Source organism: Carettochelys insculpta, chromosome 1 (genome assembly GCF_033958435.1).
Source record: "Carettochelys insculpta isolate YL-2023 chromosome 1, ASM3395843v1, whole genome shotgun sequence".
Taxonomy (NCBI): Eukaryota; Metazoa; Chordata; order Testudines; family Carettochelyidae; genus Carettochelys; species Carettochelys insculpta.
The window spans coordinates 182,608,736-182,635,479 of NC_134137.1; the positions used below are offsets into that span (position 1 = coordinate 182,608,736).

General features: G+C 42.3%; 1 protein-coding gene across 1 annotated transcript in view; it reads left to right on the top strand.

Moving 5' to 3' along the window:
• GRIK1 (glutamate ionotropic receptor kainate type subunit 1) overlaps positions 1–15,126 on the top strand; it is a 248,748-nt gene extending 233,622 nt beyond the window's left edge. Inside the window, exons 16-17 of the mRNA XM_074983450.1 lie at positions 2,118–2,368; positions 14,718–15,126. Of these exons, the coding sequence (XP_074839551.1) occupies positions 2,118–2,368; positions 14,718–14,873 (407 nt within the window). The 3' untranslated portion in view covers positions 14,874–15,126. The remainder of the gene's footprint in view (positions 1–2,117; positions 2,369–14,717) is intronic.
• Positions 15,127–26,744: the final 11,618 nt, after the last annotated feature.

A 26,744-nucleotide genomic window follows, 5' to 3' on the forward strand; every position in this document is an offset into this window, starting at 1 on the left:
CAAAACAAAGGCTGCTGATCATTGGTTACAGAGAAAGATGTTGCACAATCTGATCTCTCTTGGCATCTGCAGTCTCAGCCTATCCTACTGGTGGGACCAGACTGTGCTCTGAAAGATATCAATGCCTTGCACTACAAACTGGAATGTTTTTACATTGTTCCACTAGACAATATAATAGGCTGAAGGAAATAAAAATCTTTGGGGTAGGGGTCATAGTGTATTCATAGTACAGTTACTTGTAATACATCTTTGCACAGCAACACAAGATGGCATGGCATATTAGAGAGAATGGAGACATTTGGACAGATTTTCATAGGTGTTTAGGCATCTAAAGATGTAGATAAATTCTGAGTGGGATCTTCCAAAACACTAAAGCACTTTTGAAAAGTCCATTAGTTGACTATCTTTACAAGCCTGAAACCCTAAGAAAATCTAACTTGCAGGCCCTCCATTAAGAATTCCCAATGTTGTTTGCAGTGATCAAGTTGGAATTGCAATCATCGTAGTCCGCAGCTAAAAATACAGTTGTGAAATTATTAGGAAAATCACTCTCTTGCTGACTGATAAGCTATGAAGTGATTGACCACAGTGCACTTTTTCCAGTAGCTAACTATCAGGCCATGGTTACTCTACACTACAAAATTAAGTCAACCTAACATAGGTGGGCATTCAGTCACCACAGTAATGATATCACTTTTGTGCGTCTACACTTTGCTCTTTGCATCAGCATTGTGTGTCCTCACCAGAAACATTCATGTCCATTGTACTGTCAGTGAGGGAAAGCTCCTGAAAACCAGCAACAATTGATATAAGCAATACAGAATCTGCACTGACATGGCACCAACATAATTACATGAACCATGACTCTGTGGCACTCAAGGAGGCAGAGTTATGAAGTCAGCATAGAAGGGAAGTTGCATCAGCAGGAGTGAAATTTACATGCAGACAATTTCATAACTAGGTCAACGTAAGCTGTAGCACAGACCAGCCTAGAAGACAAAGCTTCCTTTAGTTGAAAGTCCATACATGGTAGGAAGTCGGTCCACATAGGCTGCTGGTTTCACACCACCTTGCTACAGCTTTCTTCCAACTCTCTCCCTGCTGCACTTTGTAATGCTGTGCTTGCTACCAGCTCCTGCTAGTCAGTTAGGTTCAATGCCTCCATTACTATTTTTTCCTGGTTTGGAGGCAGGGACAGGGTAGCAAAGAGCAGTGATGGACAAGATTCCAGCCTTCTGCTTGCCAGGCGTCATGAATACATATCCACCCTGAAGTATAATATGCAACTGGGCCTGCAGGAGCAAAGGGTACAGGAAAGGCCACCCAGAGAAGCAGGGAGGGAGGGAGGATGGGGGCACCCCATTTAAAAATTAAAATGTTGGTGTGGCCATGAGTGCGGGCAGTTGAGTGCACTCCCTGAGTGCTACCACAAGTGACCTGTAAGATACATTGCTATGTAGTTACCAGTAGAACATCAGCAGAGGGAAAGCAACAAACAGAAAGAAAAGCCACAAGTCATTCGATGTCTGCACCTATATTCTGGCAAAACTTTGCAGAATGAAAAGAAAATACAATGCCAGCTTCAGCTGTTTTAACAATCCAGTGCAATTGGCATAAGCAAGGGTGCAAAGACATAACTAAGACCAAAACTTGTTTAATTCACTGGAGTGTTTGCTTAGATTGTGCCAGGTTTTAAATGCAGTGGTAAAAAGCTGAAGCAAATTGAATAGATGTAAAAGAAAAGAGTCTAGGAGAACGTGAAATGCTCAAACAAAAGGGATTTAGGGAAAAATCTACTGCAATGCAGTGGCTTAGCCAAAGTCCATTGTAAGCATCTATAGAAATCCCAGAGCATTCCTACACGAACATCCACACTGAAAGATGCATCTCTTTGTCAGTCACCAGTGCAAATGTCACTAGTGGATGCTAGCCACTGATTAGAATGAGGGAACAATCCAAACATGAGCAAGCTCGCACAGAAGTGATAGGGTTATATTCGAGCAGGAATAATTTGTATCATTATCAGGGTGCCTTTTTGCCTCAAATGGGTGTTCTTCCTCCTGTCTCCATCCCCAATACCTGCAACAAATACTAACTGGTCTGTCCTTGCTCAACAGGGTCTCCCTATAGAGACAAAATTACCATTGCCATTCTCCAGCTACAGGAGGAGGGGAAGCTGCACATGATGAAAGAAAAGTGGTGGCGGGGCAATGGGTGCCCTGAGGAGGACAGCAAAGAGGCCAGTGCTCTGGGGGTGGAGAATATTGGGGGCATCTTTATAGTGCTTGCTGCTGGACTTGTTCTTTCAGTGTTTGTGGCCATTGGAGAATTCATCTATAAGTCAAGGAAAAACAGCGATATTGAACAGGTGAGTCCTCTTGCCAACTCATTTCTGTTTTGCTTTTTAGAGCCTGGGAGGCCAAGGCGTAGGAAGCCGTACCATGAAGAGTCTTTTCTGGCACTTGTGTTGTTGAACCTTTCTCACACGTTTCTGGCCCTACAGGCACAGACATTTATTAAACATGAAGAGGGAAGTATGTCACACTGGATTCAATTAGCACTGCGTAGCAGGGCTGGGCAGGAAATTCAAACCTAGCTAATTTCTTGAAGAGTTGCTGCTTGGTCCTAACACTTGGAACAGTTGGATTTGGAAAGGAATAAAAACACAAAGCTGCAGCTCTCTACCTAATTTTAGATTGTCTCCTTGGTAGTGGCAGCGAACTACTTCTTCTGTCTCCGCAAATGTAGATCTCTCTCTCTCTAAGCAGTGGTCACCAACTGGTCAACCTCAATCAGGTAGTCCATCATGGAGAGTCTCACAGTCAGTTGCAAAGGACACCGAATAGGCTCCCTGCCACTCCTGGCCCCAGGCCACTGGCCCATTCCCAGCAGCTGTCAGTGCTGCCCCAGCTCCCATTGGCCGGTAACAGGAAACTGCTGGTAGAGAAGGGCAACATGTGGAACTATGAGCCCTTACCCTTGCCCCCACCTTCGGGGCCCCCCACCTTGTTGGCCTCTTCTGAGAGTGGTGTGTGGAGCCCTGCACAGATACAAATGTCTGCTCACAGACAGACACCAGAGTCCACTGATCCACAGGGTTCTGCTGTGGCCAAATGAGAGGAGATGCGGCTGGCAGTGGGGCTAGGGTCAGCGCAGCTGGGGTTGGGTGGAAAAAGCTGCCAACATGGGGTGCTGGCTCCCAGAAGTAGGGGCACCACACTCCTCCCCCTTAGCCACAGGGTCTCCTGGCAGCAGATCCTTGTGGATCACTGGATGCCAATGTTGATCTGTGGAGAGGCATTTGTATCCATGCAGGGATCTAGGGTGGGGCTAGCAGGGAGCTTGCCTCAGCCTCCACGTGCAGCTAACCAAGAGCCGCCATCAGTTACACACTGCCCTGGAGGAGCTCACACCACAATCCCCAGCCCTTTCCCAGGGCTGACACCCTACTGCTGCACCTCTGCCCCAGACCTGATCCCCTCCCAGAGCAAGCAGACATCTTGTAAGTTTTTTAAAACTGGTAACTGAGATTTTAAAATGCACAATGAAAAGTGTCTCCAGCTCTTGACTTCAATGGGTTTTATCCCTTATTCTATTTCTGTCATTTTTATATATATAAAAAAGCAAGGGTAAGGCACTTGATTAAAGTTGGTAGCATAAATGAAATGGATTAAGTGTGTAGGACAGTATGTCTGGAGTAATAATAGGCCAAAAATTGTATCCCAAGAAGACTACTAATTCACTTAGCTATAATTTGGGTAAACACCAGTGTGGATGTGATGTGACAAATTCAGTTTATATGAAAACCCTGCTACTATATCATAGTAACATGCAGTAGGTTGTAATCTGTCTCATCATAATGAACATCTTCAACAGCATTAAAGTGAAGTGACAATATAACTGTGGGAAATGATTGTTTAAAAAGAACACAGAGCCTATCGTTCTGACCTTCTGTTTTCTATCTGTTTTTTTCTTAAAAGATCAATGAGATACTTATATGGTATCTTCAATCTAGTGTGAAAAATATAGTGTCATACAGATAACAAAGCATCTTTTACATTTTCTGTTTCCATAATGGAAGTGTTTAAAAAAATAGAGCTCTCATTTTCATACGTTTTGTTATTTCACTTATTTTTTTTCTCCATTTTTTCCCCTGCATGCAAGGCCTTTTGTTTCTTTTATGGACTACAATGTAAGCAAACCCATCCATCCAACTCCACCTCTGGAACCACCTTATCTACGGAGTTAGACTGTGGCAAATTAATCCGAGAGGAGCGAGGGATTCGAACACAACCCTCAATTCACACTGTGTAAATCAGTAGAGAAAAAAAGGTGTGTCCAATGGGAAGCATTCATCTCAAAGAGCGTACATGATAGTGATCAAAATCTTGCCTCACATATTAATAGCTTTCAAGACTGGTTACTATAGCAGGTGGTCATCCAGGGTTCTGAGAGTTTGAGCGGTTCATTGAACATCATAGAATTAAAAACTTGATTTAAAGTGTTAGTCTTTACATAGAATAGTCCTTTTGCCATTCCTTTGGATAGCTCAGCATTTTCAGGTAAGAAACACGTATTTACCTTCTTTCCATCTTGTGGTGCCATTTGTTGAAAGTATAATTTGCAGGAACTCTCTGCAGCACATTTAGTTCCTGCTTTGTGAGGTTTCTAAAGAACTGCAACACTTGCAAGAATCTATTAACTCTCCGAAAGGCACATTCATGGCAAAGAGCCAGCGATTGTTTTAGTGACAGCACAGTGTTCATGGCACATATTTAATTAAGTTTAATTACTCCGTTGAAAAATCATTATATAAACACCTCCAAGCACCACAAAAAAAAAAAAAAGTCACACTTAAATTTTAATCTGGTACCAATCGAGGTTAAAAAAAACTAGTCAATGACTATAGCCTTACAGAACACCTAGTTTTCTTTTTGTATACAATAGTTTTGCACCAGTTAAGGGAACAGATTTAATTTTAATGTTAATCTGTGTAACTGAAAGGAGTATTAGGCATACTGTACTTACTATAAAAGAGATTCATGGTGTAAGCACCAGTCAGAATACCAAGTCATGATGAATTGTAAAACCTTAGCATTTGTTTTGCATAATAAATATATATGTTGCTAGAAAGTGTGTGTAGGAAGTTGGTCTGAATAGTTATGCTGAAATACTATTGTGACTGTAGTTTTAGATGTCGATCTATGTAAATCTAAGATTTCATTTACCCTCTTCATGAACATAGTGGTTTTGATTGTTCTTCCATTGGATCTCAAAAGCCATCTGGGTTTTTGTGGCCTAGAAAATACTCTTTACAGTATGAGCCTGTCAATTTGTGTATGTATGTCCATCTCACTCAAGCCCCTGAAAGGAGTCAACCTGGTTAAGACTGAATTATTCACAACAGTTAACTCTTCACTTAGTAGCAAAATTTGTTGGCTAGGGTCTCAGAACAAGACCTAATCACAGCGGCCGTTTCTACACAGGCCACTTCCTTTGGAAGTGGCATGCTAATACATGGAGCAAAAGATGCTTTTGAGGCACGGATGCAAATTCCCTGCGTCTCATTAGCATAACGTCAGGATTTGGAGTCCAGAAGACCGTTCTTCCAGACTCCAAAACACCATGTAGAAGCACGGCCCCCAGGGGCATTTCTGGAAGGACATGCTTCTTCCAGAGGCCCCTTCTTCCCAAAAATTTTCAGGAAGAAGGGGCCTCTGGAAGAAGAACTTCCTTCCGGAAGCCCCCACCCCCACCCCCGGGGCCACGCTTCTACACAGAGTTTTGGAGTCCGGAAGAATGGTCTTCCAGACTCCAAATCACATGACATTATGCTAATGAGGTGCAGGGAATTTGCATCTGCGCCTCATTAGCATCTTTCGCTCCATGTATTAGCATGCCATTTCCGAAGGAAGTGGCCTATGTAGAAACAGCCAGTGAGAAAATTGGGTACTATAGTCACAATTCAAACCAGCACTTAAGCATGTGATTTCCCCAGAACTTCAAAAGAACTATAAAACCAATCAAACCCAGCACCTCCGAGTTCTCAGAGAAGGACAATGAATAATATGCTTATTATCCTGATCATAAGCTGCCCCCCAACACACACACACACACGTTTCCCATTCACCAGTTTCCTAATTTCCATTTAAATCTGGGTGGACATACAGTTTGGAGTGCCACTGTTGTTTTTGGTTTTGAGATGAGCACCATCCTATCTTTGAGAAATGCTATGGAAGAATCATCCTTAGTAACAATGATCCTTACTTACAAACAGCCTAGTAGGTTTTAGCTTGCCTCTGTGAATCATTCTGAAACAATTATCTTGTTTTTGAATGGAATTTCATATCTAGCCACAAAGATGTGTTTAAAAAAAAAACCTTATTATTCAAAAATTATACCAGCATCTGATCACATGAAAAATCACTTGAGCTCTAACAGAAAGTACACGATAAAAAAGGTACTAAACCCTGCCCAGGCCTCCAGAAAAAAGCTATGCACCCTCAACTTCTGACTGAGGTTAATCAAAGTTAACAGCATTCAGTAATTTTAATTTTTGAACTGACCAAAGTCAAAGGACTGGAGCCTAAATGCTTATATTTGAATTACACTGATGACTAGAGTTCAGGGTTTGCCCTTGTGCATACACTTAGGCCTGATCTACCCCAGGGGGCATTGTTAACCTTAGGTACACAACATGAATGCCATAGCTGAAGTTGATATATCTGGGGTCAAATTGCTGTGTCCCCACTGTGTGTGTGTGTTGGGGGGGAAGGTGGTCAACAGGACAATCTCTACAGTTGATTCTCCTTACTCTCCTCACTCCAGTGGAGTACCAGAGTGAACAGGAGTACAACCAGCAGTGGGCTTAGCAGGTCTTTACTAGACATGCTAAATCAATCTCTGGAGCTCAATCTCTACAGTGTCTATCTCCCAGTAAGCATAGACAAGGCCTTACAGAGAGTTACTGCCCCAAATAGCTTGCAATCTATACCAACAAAACAAACTAAGGGTGGGAATAAACCTACATAATTTTCATTTACAGATGGAAAGCTAAAGCCTAGATGGATTAAGTGCCTCATTTGACACCACAGTGGAAATCTGTGGCAGATCAATGAACTGAACCAGTTGATGACCAAGTTCTTAAAATGTTTTGTGCTCAAAGACTGTAAGGTCTTTGGAGGGCAGCAGCCATCTTTTCCTTTCATGTTTGCACAATGCCTAGCACAATGGGTCCTTTGCCAATGACTGGGAGTTCTATGCACTACAGTAATTAAACATTTTTATACAGTTTTAAAGTCACAGAATCATAGAACACTAGAGCCGGTAAGGCCCTCAAGAGGTCATCAAGTCCACTCCCCCGCCCTCTTGGCAGGACCACACACCACCTATATCATCACTGTTAGACAGTTATCTAACCTGTTCTTCAATATCTCCAATGACAGAAATTCTACAAGAGTCCTAGGCAATTTATTCCAGCACTTAACCATCCTGACAGTTTGGGTTTTCTTGTTTGTTTGTTTGTTTTTGTTTTTCCCTAATGTCCAACCTAAACCTTCCATGCTATGATTTAAGCTCATTGCTTCTTGTCCTATCATCATCAGCTATGGGAATAATTTTTCTCCCTCCTCCTCATCATACACGTTTAGGCACTTGAAAGCTGCTATCATGTTCCCTCTCAGCCTTCTATTTTCCAAACTAAACAAACCCGATTCCTTTAATCTTCTCTCAAAGGTCATATTTTCTAGACCTTTAATCATTATAGTTTCTTTTAGTCTGGACCCTCTCCCATTTCTCCCTATCTTTCCTAAAATGTGGTGCCCAGAACTAGACACAGTACTACAACTGAAGCCTAATCAAAGCAGAGTAAAGTGGAAGAATTTTTTTCTCATGTCTTGTATTAACAGGAGAGTTGTGACCATCCTAAAATCATGTTTGCTTTTTTTTGCAACAGTGTCACACTGTTAACTAATATTTACATTGTGGTCCACCATGATACCTAGATCCCTTTCTGAAGTACTCCTTCCTCGACAGTCATTTCTAACTGTGTTGAATAGTAACAGAGAGTAAGCCGTGCTAGTCTATACACTATCAAAACAAAAAGCAGTCAGGTAGCACTTTAAAGACTAGCAAAATAGCTTATTAGGTGAGCTTTTGTGGGACAGACCCACTTCTTCAGACCATAGTCAGACCAGAACAGACTCAATATTTAAGACACAGAGAACCAAAAACACTAAGCAAGGAGGACAAATCAGAAAAAGATAAATCAAGGTGAGCAAATCAGAGAGTGGAGGGGTGGGGGGGGGAAGATCAAGAATTAGATTGAGCCAAGTATGCAGATGAGCCCCTATAGTGACTCAAAGTTCCCATCACGATTTAAACCATGTGTTAAATGTGCCGAATTTGAATATAAATGTCAGCTCGTCCACTTCTCTTTCTAAAACGGTGCGATAATTTCTCTTCAGTAACACACATGCCTTGAGGTCATTGACAAAATGCCCCATTCCATTAAAATGTTGACTAACTGGTTTGTGGATCTGGAGTGTTTTGATGTCTGTTTTGTGCCCGTTGACCCTTTGTCTAAGGGAGTTAGAAGTCTGTCCAATATACAAAGCATCTGGGCATTGTTGGTATATGATGGCATATATGATGTTAATAGAGGAGCATGAGAAAGTGCCCGTGATTCTGTGAGAGACCTGGTTAGGTCCAGTGATGGTATTTCCAGAGAAGATATGTGGACAAAGCTGGCAGCGGGCTTTGTTGCAGGGAAAGGTTCCAGGACTGGTGTTCCTGGGGTATAGACTGTGGCTGTTAGTAAGGATCCTCATGAGGTTGGGAGGTTGTCTGTAGGAGAGAACAGGCATGTCACCCAGGGCCTTCTGGAGTGTAGCATCCTGATTAAGAATAGGTTGCAGGTCTTTAATAATTGGTTGCAGTGGTCTGAGTTGGGGGCTGTAGGTGATGACCAGTGGTGTTCTGTTCTTGGCTTTTTTGGGCCGATCTTGGAGTAGCTGGTCTCTGGGTATGCGTCAGGCCCTATTGATTTGTTTTTTTACTTCTCCTGCTGGGTAATTCAGGTTTATGAATATTTAGTAAAGTTCTTTTAGTTTTTGGTCTCTGTCAGTTGGATCAGAGCATTGGCACCCTTACCACTGGACTATCCAGTTACGTGGACTCCCTCCTCAAACCCTATGCCACTAACGCTCCCAGCTATATCCGAGATATCACCAACTTCCTGAGGAAACCGACTGATCGCTATACTTACCTACACCCTTCTAGTTTCCATTCTGCATGCGTGACTAGATCCATTGTTTACACTCAAGCTCTTAGGTACAATCGCTTTTGCTCTGATCCAACTGACAGAGACCAAAAACTACAAGAACTTTACCAAATATTCATAAACCTGAATTACCCACCAGGAGAAGTAAAAAAACAAATCAATAGGGCCAGACACATACCCAGAGACCAGCTACTCCAAGATCGGCCCAAAAAAGCCAAGAACAGAACACCACTGGTCATCACCTACAGCCCCCAACTCAGACCACTGCAACCAATTATTAAAGACCTACAACCTATTCTTAATCAGGATGCTACGCTCCAGAAGGCCCTGGGTGACATGCCTGTTCTCTCCTACAGACAACCTCCCAACCTCATGAGGATCCTTACTAACAGCCACAGTCTATACCCCAGGAACACCAGTCCTGGAACCTTTCCCTGCAACAAAGCCCGCTGCCAGCTTTGTCCACATATCTTCTCTGGAAATACCATCACTGGACCTAACCAGGTCTCTCACAGAATAACGGGCACTTTCTCATGCTCCTCTACTAACATCATATATGCCATCATATGCCAACAATGCCCAGATGCTTTGTATATTGGACAGACTTCTAACTCCCTTAGACAAAGGGTCAACGGGCACAAAACAGACATCAAAACACTCCAGATCCACAAACCAGTTAGTCAACATTTTAATGGAATGGGGCATTCTGTCAATGACCTCAAGGCATGTGTGTTACTGAAGAGAAATTATCGCACCGTTTTAGAAAGAGAAGTGGACGAGCTGACATTTATATTCAAATTTGGCACATTAACACATGGTTTAAATCGTGATGGGAACTTTCTGAGTCACTATAGGGGCTCATCTGCATACTTGGCTCAATCTAATTCTTGATCTTCCCCCCCCACCCCTCCACTCTCTGATTTGCTCACCTTGATTTTCTTTTTCCGATTTGTCCTCCTTGCTTAGTGTTTTTGGTTCTCTGTGTCTTAAATATTGAGTCTGTTCTGGTCTGACTATGGTCTGAAGAAGTGGGTCTGTTCCACGAAAGCTCACCTAATAAACTATTTTGCTAGTCTTTAAAGTGCTACCTGACTGCTTTTTGTTCTAACTGTGTGTGTGCGTGTGAAACTGATTGTTCCTCCCTAAGTGGAGTACTTTGCATTTGTCCGTATTCAGTTTCATCCTATGTGCCTCTAACCATTTCTCCAGTCTGTCCAGATCATTTTAATTCTGATCCTATCCTCCAAAGCACTTGCCACCTCTCCCAGCTTGGAATTATCTGCAAACTTTAGAAGTATACTCTCTCTGTCATCACCTAAATTGTTGATAGAGATATTGAACAGAACTTTCTCCAAAACTGACTCCTATGGAACCCCACGTTATTCCCTTCCAGCATGACTTAAACCATTAATAACTGCTCTCTGTGAACAGTTATCCAAACAGTTATGCACCCACTTGATGGTAGCCCCATCTAGGTTGCATTTTCCTCCTTTATTGATAAGAAGGTCATGCAATATTGTATCAGAGGCCTTACTGAAGTCCAAAAATACCACATCCACCACTTCCCTTTATCTACAAGGGATTTTTATACCATCAGAGAAAACTATCAGGTTGGTTTGACATGATTTGTTCTTGACAAATCCATACTGACTATTTCCTATCACCTTGCTGTCTTCCAAATGTTTGCAGATGTAGTCCTCAATTATTTGTTCCATCATCTTTCCTGGCACTGTTAAGATGACTGTTCTGTAATTTCCTGTGTTGCCCTTGTTTCCCTTTTTTCTAGATGGGCACTATACTTGCCCTCTTCCAGTCTTCTAGAATCAATCCTGACTTCCATGATTTCTTTTCAAACATGATAGCTAGTGGCTCAGACACCTCCTATATCACATCCTTAAAATGAGTGCTGCAATGCATCAAAGTGGAAGTGCTCTTTTTATTTACTCCTCTTGACAAAAAAGTATTATGTGCAAAAACTGTACTTAATTAACAATATGTAAAATACAATTACATCGTTACTTACCATACACTTATGAACATACTCTGCACAGGCTGCAACATGCTGCACTTACACTTTTCTATAACTGGTTAACTTGATCATTATGAGGAACAGTTTGCTTATTTCAGATTACAAATTAATTATATATAACGTAACACAAAAATATGCAGACATCCATTTTCATAATCATTAATAACTATCAGAAGCGTTTAGAGTCTTTTAATGCATGATTTATACCCACATGCTTGTAAATTGTATAAACAAGTCAGTATGCTTAGAGTGAATACAGTGCAAACCTGAAAGGTATGGAACTGGTTGGTTTTACAGAAATAAATAATAACTGCCTTCACTTCTCTGAAGTTTAATTTTACTTTGAGAAGTTACTGCACACAAAAAAAACATGGGATACACTCATCCTAGGTGTAATCATTTCTAAGTTACTTCTACATCAACTTTTCTGGAAGGATTTTCCCCAAACTGCTAACTCTGCAAATTCACCCTCTACTTATCTTTAAAAAAAGAATAGGTGTTCGCTCTCATTCATAAATCTACACCCATTCTGAAAATTACACAAATCAGATTTTATCCTCAGTTATCCCATTAGACTTTTTGTTTTGCAGGAGTGGCAACCAGAGGAACCAATCTTTTTTTCTTACTAACTGAAAAGTGGGCAAACAAATTTGACATACCCATCTTAGAATCGCTTGCAGTGCAGCACAATGTTTTCTAAAAGCCCTGAGGCATAATTTAGAATTGATTGCTTGCTGCTCTGATTTATATAATCCACTCTTAGTGGCAGTGTACTCCAGCAAACTTTGAATTCATTGCAGCAGTAATTTTCTCATAGAACAACTTTGAAATATTTTCCTCCAGTGTGCTAAACACAAGACAAGGTACCTTCTTTCAACATGAAGCTTATGCCACTGTTCCATCAATGTGCAGCTACAAAACATGTCTACTTTGGCCCACAGAAAGAAAATCTTCATTCTGGTCTTCTTTCTCAGTTACTGAACCATCAGCTGGATTTCGGTCATATATTCTCCCACAATAAATTCTTCCTCTCCGTGAAGAATTTTCATAGTTCTCAAGTCTGACACAGCAGCTGTTGACTGAGATTTTTCCCCTTTGGCATTTATTAAGTGCAATATGAATTCTTCTGAGCATAGTAACACCACAGAGAGACTGGCTTCAAAGAATCATGTGTGGCATATTGATTCAAGCATTACAGTTTCCTGTTTTCCTCAATCTTATGCATGTTTCTCTTAAAAAAAAACACACCACACACAACTGCCTTGTTAGCTACCCTAGAAGTCTAAACACAATTTTCTACTGTTGTGAGATGGGCATGGAGGAAATATTTGGGAGAGCTGAGCAAGCTGGTAGATCTGCTGATATGCCTATCGTACAATTAAGAGACCAGTTCTCTGGTCTAGTTAAACCTAAACCTTTGAAGAAACCATGATCCCATACAATGCTGGAAGGATTGTATGGAAAGCTAGACAGTGTAGCATCCCAACGGATGTAGAAAGTGAAACAGACTATAGACAAAAGTGAAGTTCATGGGTGTTTTTTCCATGTTCACCCTCAACCAATTCTGAGGAGTTAAGATTAGTAAAACAATTTTTAAAGCCCTTAAAATTCTTTCAGTTTGAATACCTCAAGAAGAGGTGAACACAGAAGGCAAATTTAAATGGAATTTTAACTTCACCTTTTGAAAGAAAGCTATCATGATATTTCACCTACATTACTTTGTTCAAAAAGTTCCTTTAGCAGCTTGATAATGGAATGTGTTTCCTTACCATCATGTTTCCCTTCAGTCCTGTGCATACCGGCTCGAATAGCAGTTGCACTGAGGCAGGTTTGTCTCAGCTGAAGAGTTCAGGGCAATTCGGAATTTTGAACATCTCTCCTGCTTCCTCACCTCCACGTTGCATGACACCAACTGGAAAGACAGCAATTTTAAGTGCTTTGTGCTCTTACAGGACCTAGGTCATTTCAGAAGCCAAGAAGTGTGATCTGTGTACAAGTACGAAGATAAATAGTACCTTAGGATAAGTTTCATTGGGCTCATAACAGATTTTGTACGACATTTTCCAGATAATTTAATAGATCACTGGAAGTTCAAGGAATCTTCTCTAGTTGCACTTCGGAACACGCTAAGTGCTTGGGAACAAGGAGGAAGAGGCATTACAGAGCCCCTCATCTCAAGGCCTTTTAAAACTATTTGTAGTGGCCCACCTCCTTCTCCACTGAAATCTTAAGAGTAAGGGATGGATTAGTAGGCAGGGTGCCAGTTAGGAGTTCAAAAGTAATTTTTAATCACACTTATGCCCTGACTTTCTAAAATCTATACGTTAATTGTGCATCACAACTCTTTCCATTTGAAGCATTTATATATCCATATTATATCACATGGAGTTATGTTTGCAGTTTTTTACTATTTTCCCCACACATCTTCATGAATACGGTAGCAAATGGCATTTCAATTTCTAAACCATCTTGCCACTCTAAGTATTTCACTCTAATATAACTTCTTTCCTGGATACACAATGTTCTTGAAGTGTTTTTCTCCATTTCTCAGTAGGAGGAGTAGTGAAAAAAATGTTTTATTTAGAAGTGCTTTAGTTTCAGGAGTGGGTGACAAAATCAAATTAGCTTCAAAATAAATTGTATTTGGTATCTTCGGTAGTACAGTAAACCCCAGACTTAAGCATAGGTTGCATTCCCAGCAGCTATGTGTAAGTCGAATTCTGCACAAGTGGGGGAGGCTGGGAAACTGACCAGCACTGCTGCGCTGGTCAGTTTCCTAGCTCCCAGGACTGGTGGGGAGGTACAAACCAGGTGGCAGCTTGACTTGCAGCTCCCGGGACTTGGCTCCCAGCTCCTGAGACTGGTGGGAAGTTGTGAACCACATGGCAGCCTGGCTCCCAGCTCCCCTCCTTGTGGGAGCCAGGAAACTGAACAGCACTGCTGCGCCGGTCAGTTTTCTGGCTCCTGGCTCCCTGCAACTCATGATTTCAACTTGCCTTAATCCCAGTAATGTGCAAGTCGAAATTGCATAAATAGGGGTATCACTGTAGTGCGTTTTAAGGCTAACAGGAGAATGGTTTTCAAGGAAAGGTAAGTTTCATAATTAGATGGCACTGTGGAAACCATGAATGTGTGTGGGAGCACAGCAGTGGCCTAACTCTGCTTCCATTGAAATAAATGTTAAGTTAAATTTCAGTGGAAACAAGATGCTCAGAGCTTTTGAAAATTCCACCCATTGTGCAATATTGACCTACTCCACAGATTGTAAAAGACTCCCCAAAATTAGCATAGCCCATGAATCATGCCTGAAAGCATGTGTTGATAGAAACCTAAACCCTACGTTTTGCAGAATTGATGTTTGAAATGTACTTTCATTGATTGTTAAACACTTTTCCCATATTCCTCTAGTGTCTTTCTTTCAATGCTATAATGGAGGAGCTCGGAATTTCACTTAAGCATCAGAAGAAGTTAAAGAAAAGATCGAGAACTAAAGGGAGATCGTCGCTTACAAGTATCCTTACTTGTCATCAGAGGCGGACACTGAGGAAAGAAACCATGGCGTAAACAAGGAAACTCCCTCTTGGGAAATATCAGGAAATAAAAAAAACAGCAGCAAAAAAACTTTGCTGCCTATGAAGTTGACTGTGGAGCAATTTCTGAAACTAGACATTTAACTTGTTCTTCAGAAATTGTCTGTGGTTTCTTTTTAATCTGGGAAAGGTACAGCAGTTTAAATTCTCATACAGACTGATGTGCAAGTTGGAAAAGCATCTCACTGTTTCTCTGAAAAGGAATTTGTATGCTGACCTATTTTGCATCTCTGTTTCTTCCCCTATACAATGCTGTATGTGCTTTCTAAATAAAGATACAGAGTTTTTTTTTCCAATAAATTGTATGTCCTACATTTTTTCCTGATGCTTTCTTAGTCACCTTAATGTAACCTTTATGTTTCTTTTTATAAATATTGCAGTACTGCCAATTAGAAGCACTTAAAGATTACAAGTCTACAAAAACAAGTTGCTTGAAAATAATTATACTTTTAATTTGCCTTCCTGTTGTTTAGGGTCACATTTTCAAGCTTCTTTTTGCAACCAGGAGGGCTAGGAACCTCTTTTTTTTTTTTTTTAAATTAAAGTGGAGACACTCCCTTTTCTTAAAATGAGGGTTTTTTGAAAAGATACCAAATATTACAAACCTCCTGCAGAAGTTGAGAAAGTTGGCAGCACAGTCATTTGTATATTGCATTGTCCATTTGGCTCTTGGTACTAAAGAAATTCCTCATTTATAATGCTTTCCTTAGAATTACTAGACAACAATACACAGTTCACTTTATTCATGTTATAAACTGACCACAAAAATATCAACACTAGATTGCATCTGCTCGGAACGAGAACTGCGCTGACTTTCTGGGGTATCATGTGTGGCTTTAAGAAGCATGGGGACACCACTTTAAAAACAATATTATTATGCAAATAATAGTCTTTCAAGAAATACTCCCTCTTTTTAGCATCTTACTTAAGAGGAAGAGAGTGGCAGTGATGTATTCAATAGCAGCCATTTTTATTTAAGAAAGGTTCCTTCAAACTACAGTAGCCTGAAGTACATCAGATGTATTTGACTTCTTTGTCCCTATGACTAATTCTGTGGTTCACAAAGTTTTACTACCACCAGGAGTTTATTTCCAAGATTCTGCCCAAAAGGGAGAAAATCATTTTCAGTAGGTTGGGGGAGGGAGTTATGGCCTCACCAGCACTGATGAGCTTCTAAAGAGGGAGGTGAAGGCATAGGGAGTTCTTCCTCTACCCCACCCATGCATCCCAGCAGATGACAGTCATAACTGGGTTGCAGGGACCTGTTGGTGGCTACTGGCTGGAGCAATTGTGGAGCTATGGCTCTACCTCCTGGGGAAAGAAACAGGTAGAAACAGAGCTTGTGCCAGCTGCGCAGGGATGGTTCCCTGTAAGCTAACTAGGTTCTTGTATCACACCCATCACCAATTCCAAACACTGCCAGTGCCAGTGAAAGCACTGCATCTTTGAAGCCCTCAAGTGAAGTCTCTCTACATGTGTTATCATATCCTGTGGAGCCTTGGCTTCTGATGGCCCTGCAGTCTTATATTTAACGGGGCCATTCTCTGCCCTCCCACGTGTGGGTACAGCTCCTGTAGTTGCCCAGTAGAGGATGGAACTTGGCTTTTAAATGTGTGACCTCCTGGGAAAAGGACAAAAACACCTCTGAGCTATACAACTCAGTGCTTCAGTTTACACAGGCTGATTACCTCAAAGTGTGTGAACTATAGCACATCTTTCACTATCCAGTTCTGATTTCATATGAACCCTAAAACAAAAGCAAATCAGCCAAACTGACCCAAAATTTAAACTGTTTTCTTGTGTAAAATATAAAAAAGTTTCATTTATTGCCTCCAGAAGCCAGCCCTATGCCCATCTCTCAACTGACCACAGACCAGGAACACCCTTTATTGATAATTTACAGTTAACTTAAAAATACCCAGTAAATATTACAGTCAATGATTCCCAGGCTGATATTGCATAGGTCATAAATAGGTTATAATTATACCATATAATGAACTATCCCACACTGGAAACACATTGCACACAGAAGTTACGTAATGAGGGCTGGGAGAAAAGAGGCCTGGGTGACATTCTTTTTCAAAATGTCTCCCAACAAGTGGCTATATTTCTGGTGGCACAGGGACATTTTAAAGGTGGTGGGTGTTGAAATCTAGAACCTTATTCCTGTCCACCCCCTATCCTGGCGGAGCCCAGGAGCAGAGCCAGATGCACACGGTGCCAGCAGCCAGCACCCTCGTGGGTGCTGCAGCAGCTCCCCCACACCTAGCCCCCATGCCTGTACGTATTTCACTCCTATGACCTGACTCATGGGTGGGAATGAGGGAGCAATTGCAGGGTGAGATGCTTGGAAAATTACCACAGGTCTGAAATCCAATCTTCCCCTTTGATCCTCTGATAGCCACAGGCCCAAAGCAGCTGAAAGTCAGTTATCCATCACAGCTCATAGTGTGGACGTATGGTCTGACCTATTATCATGGAAGGCCTGTCTAGCTCAATATCTTTTCTTCCAACAGTTGCCAATGCCAGATGCTTAGGAAGGATGAACAGAACACGACAATTATCAATTGGCCCATCTCCTGTCATCCAGTCCGAGCTTCTAGCAGTTCAGAAGATGGCCACTGAGGCTTCGTCTGAGTTATCCTTTTGGCCTTCACAACATCCTCTGGCAATGAATTCCACAGTTTGACTATGTTGCCTGAAAAAGTACTCCTGGTTTTTGTTTTAAACCCACTCCCTATAAATTTCTTTAGAAGACACTTTTCTCTTGTGTTCTGTGAAACAAACCACACTTCTTAGTCACCTTTTCTATACCATCCATGATTTTATAAACCTCTTTCATATCCTTCCTCACTCTCTTTTCTAAACAGAGCAGACCCAGTCTTTTTAGTCTCGGTTCATATGTTCCATACCTCTGACCACTTTCATTGCTCTTCTCTGTACTGTTTCCAGTTCTAACATAACATTTTTGAGATGGGGGTGACCAAAACTGCATAGTCTTCAAAGTGAGGGTGTACCACGGACTTACGTAGTGGTATATCATCTTCTGAATTATTACCAGTCCCTTTCCTGAGGGTTCCTAACAGTGTTAGCTTTATTTGGACTGCTGCTGCAATAACATGCCAAGAAGATTTTATGATCATAGAACCATAGGGCTGGAAGGGACCTCAGGAAGTCATCGACTCCAGCCCCTTGCTTCAAGCAACATCAACCGCAACAAAGTCATCCCAGGCAGGACTTAAAAACGTCTAGGGATGGAGATTCAACCACCTCCCTAGGCAACTCATTCCAGTGCATCAACACCCTCCGGTGAAGTAGTTTTTCCTAATATCCAACCTACTCCTCCCTTTCTGTAACTTCAGACCATTGCTCCTTGTTCTGCCATCTGTCACCACTGAGAACAGCTCTTTAGAGCTGCCCTTCTGGAAGTTGAAGGCTGCTGTTAAATCACTCCTCAGTCTTCTCCTCTGCAAATTAAATAGGCCCAAATCCCTCAGCCTTCCTCATAGGTTATATGCTTCAGCCCCTTGATCATATTTGTTGCCCTCTACTGAGCCTGCTCCAGCACATCCACATCCTTTCTATACTGGAGGGCCCAAAACTGGACACAATATTCCAGATGTGGCCTCACCATTGCCAAATAGAGGGGAACAACAACTTCTCTAGATCTGCTCAAAATGCTCCTCGTAATGCACCCCAATATGCTGTTAGCCTTCTTGGCTACAAGGGCACACTGTTTGCTCATATCCAGCCTTTTATGTGCTATAATTCCTAGGTCCCCTTCCACTGTAATCCTGCTTAGCCAGTCAGTCCCCAGTTTATAACAATGCTTGGGATCTTTCAGTCCCAAATGCAGGATTCTACGCATCTCCTTGTTGAGCCTCATCAGATTTCTTTTGGCTTAATCCTCCAATTTATCCAGCTCACTCTGGATCCTATCTCTACCCTCCAACATATCTACCTCTCCCACTAGCTTAGTGTTATCCGCAAACTTGCCGAGAGTGTGATCCAGTCCCTCATCCAGGTAATTAATAAAGCTGTTGACCAACACTGGCCCCAGAAGTGAGCCTTGGGGCACTCCACCTGAAACTGAATGCCATCCAGACACTGAGCCATTGACCACTACCCATTGGGCCTGTCCATCAAGCCAGCTTTCTATCCATCTTATAGTACTTGTATCCAATCCATACTTTCTCAACTGATGGACTAGAATGTTGTGGGAGGCTATATCAGAAGCTTTGCTGAAGTCAAGATATATCACATCCACTGACTTCCCCATGTCCACAGACCCTGTTACCTCATCATAGAAGCTAATCAGATTGGTCATGCATGAGTTGCCCATGTTGGCTACTCTTGATTACTTTCTCCCTCTTCTTAGTGCTCCAAAATGGATTCCTTGAGGATCCCCTCCATTATCTTTCCAGGGAGTGAGATGGGGCTGACCAGTCTACAGTTCCCTGGATTGTCCTATTTTTTGCCTTTCTTCCTATCATCCATAATCTCTCCCGATCTCTAAGAGTCTTCAAAGATAATGGCCAAAGTCTTGGCAGCAATGTCTGCCAATTCCCTTAGTACCCTCAGGTACAGTAAATCCAGACCCAGACCTCTAGTTTTTCTAGGTAGTTCTTAACTCTTTCCTTCCCCACCAAGACCTGCTCTGCACCTTCCCATACTGTATTGTCTAACACCGTAGTGGAGGAGCTGTCCTTGTCTGTGAAAACTGAGGCAGAAAAAACATTGAGTACTTCAGTTTTTTTACATCATCTGTCACTAGGTTACCTCTCTCATCCAGTAATGGCCCCATACCTTTCCTGATAACCCTCTTATTGTTAACATGCCTGTAGAAACCACTCCTTATTACCCTTCACCTCCCTTGCCAGCTGCAGTTCCAATTGTGCTTTTGCTTTCCTGATTACTGCCCAGCTATCTTCAGCCATATATTTATACCCCTCCTTAGTCAACTGTCCACTTTTCCATGTCTTATATGCATCCTTTTTGAGTTTAAGCTGACCAAGAATTTCCCTGGTAAGCCAAGCTGGCTACCTACCATATTTGCATTTCTTACTATGCAGCAGGATGGTTTGTTCCTGTGCCTTCAGTAAGACTTCTTGAATATACTACCAGTTCTCCTGAACTCTTTTCCACTTCATCTTTGTTTCCCAAGGGATCCTGCCCATCAGTTCTCACACAGAATCGAAGTCTGCTCTTTTGAAATCAACGGTCTGTATTTTACTGCTCACCTTCCTTCCTTTTGTCAGGATCTGGAAATCTACCATCTCATGTTTGCTCCAGCCTAGGTTTCTACCCACTTCTATTTCTCCAACTATTCTTCCCTGTTTATGAGCAGGCGCTCAAGTTGTACATGGCCCCTGGTCAGTTCCTTCAGCATTTGTACCAAGAAGTTATCCCCAACATTCTCTGAAAACTTTCCGGATTGTCTGTGTGCTGATGCATTGGTCTCCCAACAAATGTCAGGATGATTAAAGTCTCCCATGAGAACCAGGGCTTGTGATTTGGATGCTTCTCTTTGCTGTCTGAAGAAATCCTCACCTCTCATCTGGCAGTCTATAGCAGACGCCAACTACATTATCACTTCCGTTGCTTCTGCCTCTAAGCTTAACCCAAAGACACTCAACTGGCTTTTCTCCCTCCTTATACTGGAGCTCTGAGCAATCATACTGCTTCCCCATATAGAGCACAACACCTTCTCCTTTTCTCCCCTTCCTGTCCTTCCTAAACAGTTTATACCCGTCCATAACCATGCTCCAGTTACGTGAGTCATCCCACCAAGTCTCTGTTATTCCAAACACTTCATATTTCTTTGACTGTGCCAAGGCCTCTAATTCTTCCTGTTTATTTCCCAGGCTTCCTGCATTTGTGCACAAGCACCTTACAGAAGTGGCTGATTGGCCCACTCTCTCCTCTTCATCCAGGAATCCTATTTTGTTGTTCCCTTCTCCTTCCCCACCTACCTCAGGTTTCTGATGATTGCGTAGTGCAGTATGTAGCTTACTAGTATGATTTAATAAAGTTATAAGCCATTATGTTTTCCTTTAAAGCATCTGGAAGGAGAGAGCATGTGTGTGTGTGTGTGTTAAAAAACAAAATTGCCTGTTGTGTTCCACCCCTTAATAAATAGTGTCTTAATGCCTCGTTTCAAGCACTTGTCAAGCCAATGCCACTTCAGCCAGAGCTCTCAGAAACTAATGGATTGACATGATGCCTATGGAGCCACAAAACCAGTGTTTGTTATAATAGTAGATTCCAGCTGACACATGGAATGATTTTTGTTTTTTTCCCCCCACCCCACTTATTAGTCGGGCTGGTGGAGGGGTAGTTCAAATTCATTTTTTAGTAGAGACCAAGGAAGAAACTAGTGAACTTGTAGAATACAGAACCTGTGTTCTCAGGGAATTCCACCTTCCCCCAGAAACTCAACTATTCTTGTAACGGCAGATTCTGTGAATCTGCCAAGCCAGTGTATGGCCAAACACTTCTCATCTAAGTCCTCCTTGCCTGACACTCTAAATTACTTGTAGATGGGTTAAGTCTGTCCTGTAACATTTACCATCAGGCTTGTGTCAGAAGGGCACCCGTATTAGCCTGTATCCACAAAAAAGAGGCACCGTATAGACTAACAGATTTTTTTGGAGCATAAGCTTTCATGGGCAAAGACCCACTTTGTCATATGCATCTGAGTTGGGGTGAGGCTGCTTACTTGTGTATTTATAATACTTGTTTATTACTTACATGTGTATTTTAATTTTTTAATATCCACATATATACAATAGAATCTGTCTGTTACCTTAGTGCTCAAGGTAGCATAAAACTAGTATGTATTTGTAGACATTTGCCAAAAACACCACATTGGTTTTTTTACACCACTGATTATAAACGAAGTGGTAACCATGGAAATACTGTTGTCTTTAACTCCAAAAACAATACCGAGAAATCCAAAGAGGAAGAACATGCATTGTCCTGAGGGATAACCATGTGTCTGTTTGGAGAGTCATAGTAACATATGATTAGTTTTGACCTTTTCAGGCATGCCAGCTATAGGAATTTTTTTTTCTTGCATGGAAGAATGTTATGCAAATTAAGGTAACTGGCAGATTATCTGTCAGGAAAGCAAATGTTCTTATTAGAGATTTTTACTGGCTGACTTCATGCATGTACTCTAATTGCTTCTAATGGAGAAATACGATGTTGATGGGTGCTGTTAAACTACTAATGCATGTCTAATGTGTGTCTATTTTTGCAGTGGGTGATGTGGTCTCTATATAACTGTGCATCACCACTGGGAGGTCCTTTAAGACTTATATAACATTTAACCATTGGGATAGCCAGAAGAAAAACTGTACAGAAAGTTAAAGGTATCATACTATATATAAGATCTCTGGTTTTTATTGTGTAGCAAGCCTAGCTCAATAGACCTGTAGTTGGGTATGTGGGTACTACTGCAATGCAAAGCATATAAATGAAAACAACCCCTCCCCATGTTACATGAACACACAGTCTAAGGAAGAAACTTCCCAGCATCTCACAAAGAAGGAAAATGGATACAGTATTTTTCTGTATAGCAAGGCTGCTTTGTATTTTGGACTACTGATAGTAAACATCAAAAGTCTTCAAATTAAATAAAAAGTCAATGTGTGGTATGGGAGTCTCCTTTTTGGTGAGACAATCAGTTTAATATCACTTGCATGCCCTTTGTCAAGGGACTGCATCTCATCAGAATGCTACGAATCTGTAACCACCTGTGTCATTTATTGGTTGGTGTACTGGTCCCTTAATTACTCCACGTCAGATCGGCAGGAGTCAGTGATCAGAATCACTACTATTTAGCTACCTGTCACCTACAGCCCACAAGTAACTGGCAATTTCTGACTAGCTGATCAACTGGAAGAGACACATTCACTTTTCTGCCTGCCAATATGTTGTGTGTCAAACCAAATTCCCATTTGAAGCTAAAACTTTGCCTCTGTTCACCTGCCCATATTCCCATCTCTAATGCTGCACTTTTCAAAGAGAATGGGGTAATGTGGGTAATGTTGTCAGGCTCTTAGAAATGTGAGGTGGGAACTAAACCTCATTGACTGGGGTGAGCAGACGAAAGGGTTGAAGATCTTTGTCTGGAGACCTCAAATCCCTCTGCTCAGAGGATGGGTACATGTAGCAAAGGATTTGTCATCAGATGAGGGGACTGCTCTCTGCATGACCGGGAGTCTAAAAGGTTAGCATGCAGCTCCTTTGGCCAGGCTGAAATTTTTAACGTAGCACATTGTCTTATTTGGGACCGGAGTTGCGTAGGCGACTGAAATCCTCCATTAACTCATCTGTTAATGAGGACTATTGAACTGGACATGCTACATAACATCCATATGGCAGGTTTTAGTATCTGGAGTCCAACAAACCCATATGGTTTTTCCCAAACAAGTCAGAGAGAAGAGTCAAACTCCACTGGCTGCCTCTCCTTCAGTCTCCAGGTCCTTTGAAGGAGAGGAAATCAAAGAAAAGCACCCCAGTGCAGCACAGAAGAGAGCAGAGGGGTGGTGGAAGTGACAGATCTCCAGCTCCCAAGATGGAATCTTCCTAAGGGAAAGCAGATGGAAGTTCTCAAGCTCCTTGCTCATCTGCACGTAAGGTAAGGGATACCTGGGGAGAGAAGCAGCTGGTAACAGTGGTCTGTACAGCCAACCTCCAACATACATTGACAAAGCCACAATGGACTGTGGAGACCCTTGTTCATATAGGACATTACATTGAAAGAGGGGCCCAGAACTTCAAAAGACACTTAGAATCTTATTTTGAATTTTTCTTGGGCTAGGAGCCCACTTAACATTGTTGTGCCATTTTTGGTAACTTTGCCAAAATGCATTACATGCCTATAATAAAGTCTTAAGCTAGTTGTTTCAAAAGGAATTCTTTATGCTGGGAGGCTTAGAGAGGGGAAGGGGAGGGAAAAAACGATGCCTAGCCACCTAAAATAGCTACTGTTCAGATGTACTCCTTCTGTAATGTTCACAGAATCCTAAGGCTGAAAGACAACACCTCGGGAGGTATCAAGTCCAGCCCCATGCCAAAGGCAGAGCCAACCCTAATTAAATCCCAGCCTAAATAAAGCTTCCCATATCAAGGCAGGACTTAAAAAGCTCTAGGAATAGATATTCTACCATCTCTCTAGGAAACACATTCCAGTGCTTCACCACGTTCCTAGCCAAACAGTTTTCCCTAACATCTAACCTAGACCCCCCCTCCCACTTCAGCTTGACACCATTGTACCTTGTCCTGACATCTGTCACTACTCAGAACAGCCTCTCTCTGTCCTCTTGGGAGCTCCCATTCAGGTAATTGAAAGCTGCTATCAAATCTCCCCCTCACATCTCTTCTGCAAACTAAACAAGCCCAAATCCCTCAGCCACTCCTTTTAGGTCATCATGTACTCCAGCCCCTTAATCACTTTAAATTCGCTCTGCTGAACCCACTCCAATTCACCCACATCCTTTCTCTGCGGGGAGGGGGAGGGCAGAATTGAATGCAATATTCCAGATGTGGCCTCATCATTGCCAAATAAAGGGGAATCGTAACTGCTCTAGATCTTCTGGAAATGCTCCTCCTAATGTAGCCTAATATGCCATTAGCCTTCTTGGCTACCAGGGCACACTGTTGGCTCATATTTAGCCTCTCATCCACAGTAATCGCCAGGTTCTTTTCTGCTTCCCTGCTACTTAGCCAGTCAGTCCCAGCCTGTAACAATGCTTGGGACTCTTTCATCCCAAGTGGAGGACTCTGCACTTGTCCTTGTTCAATCTCCAAAGGAAAAATTGAAGTGTTGACTTAACCTGTCTACGCCTCTTAAGTACAAGCTACATACAAAAACAGATACACAAGAGTACTTTGGGATACCAAGCAGTGTGAGCTGGAGCCCAAGGACAGTTACATGTCACGGAACATATGACACTTGTCCATACTGACAGTACCCACCTCATTTAATCCTTGTTAAAATACCGTGTACAATTCCTTATAATGCAGAGAGACAAAAGGCTGTGTCTATGCTTGCGAGCTTACACTGGCACAGCTGTATCACTGCAAGATTGCTCGTGTTGCCGCTTGATGCCGACAGGAAAGAGCTGTGCACACTACCATTTATGCTGGTGAAACTTGCGTTGCTTACCAAAGTTTTCTTCACACCCCTACGGCTACTTTTAGACCGCAGAATTTTTCCAAGAGACCGGCGATCCAAAGAGTGCATCCCCCTTTCCGAGACCATACTCGAAAAAGTGGATGCATTCTGCCGACATCTCTGGTATACCTGGTTCCATGAAGCAAAAGGGATGTCCCGGCAGAGGGGTTTCTCCTGATATTTGGCCCCATGTGGATGGGCCAAATGTCAGGAAAGCCTCTCCCGACAGAACCATCAGCAAAAGATATGTAAATTGCAGTGAGCGGGATTTTAATGATGTGTAAAGAGCTTTATAAATTGTCAAGTTGTCCTGTAAATACCCCTGGTAGACGTGCGTCGCTTTGGAAACACACCTTCTGCATAAGACAAATTTAACAATGTTGCACCAGGTGGCACCCTAGAAACTGATATTGTTATTGAAACGTTTCCTGTGCTACATTCACTATTCACTTTCAGCACTAACTCTGGCTGATGTCGATTATTTGGTCTCAATTATATTGCATGATGAACCAAAGCGCGGTCAAGCATTTGGGTACTCAGTCCCACTCTCTGCTGGTCCAGCACACCCTGACTCACTCCAGCGTGCAAGTGGGAATGAAAGTGGCATAGAACTAGCGAAACTCAAGGATTTCCCTCTGTTAGAAAAATGGCCATCTGCACCTTGAGGCACCTTTTTTCCTGCTTCTGGCAGAGACTCTGGCTAAAGCCCTTGAAATGGGCTGCAATAGTTAAATGAACAGAACACGTACATAAAAGGCCAGATTGTGCCTATCCTTATATAGCCACAACAGGTCTTCCATGCAGGGGGCAGGCACAACTCCGCAATGACAGTACAGGGGTAGTTGCTTGCTAGCAACCCAAAACGTGCTGTTCGTACTAGAGGAGGCAATGAGGGATGTGGAGGAGACTGCCCTGCAGCAGTACAACCAGATGCATGAGCTGGAGAGAGGAACTAGAAGTGAGAATAAGGCTGATTCCCCACTATGAGATAAAATCAAATGTATTAATATTTATTTTGTAACTGTGGAGTTTTTAAATTCGATTTGGACTACCTGGCTCACAAAGTCGTCTTCTTGCTGCCACTCTCAATTGGCAAACCAACTGCTGCAGTAGTGCATTGTGCTGCAGTAGTGCAACCCTACCGCACCATTCCCCCTTCCCCATAGCATTATGAGCATGCTCACTGGTCTTGCAGATCATCTTCGCACCTTGCATTTTCCTCATTCCCCTCCCATGGGAAGCAAATGTCCATTTCTCCCATTGGAAGGAAGGCATAGAGGCGGCAAAGAAGTTTACAGAAATGTCTTTCTTCTGCAGCTGAATTCTCAGCTGGCCATCCACTGAGTGTCCCTCCTCCCGTGATTGAATCTGCTCCCTGAAAACAATACAAGGACCCTGGAAAGCTTGAAGAAAGAAATGATAGGAAAGTTTTTGAAAAAAGAGTTGCTGAGGGGAGAGTCTTTGGCTTTCCACTGAGCTATAAAGCTTCTGTGCACAGGCTGCGTTCTCAACTGGCCATCCACTGACTGTCTCCCCTCCTGTGATTGAATCTGATCCCTGAAAATAACACAGGGGCCTGGAGTGTACTCTCAAAGTTAGAAGAAAAAGGATAGGAAAGTCTAGGAAAAAAGATCCTTGTCTTCCCTCTTCACTACACAGCCA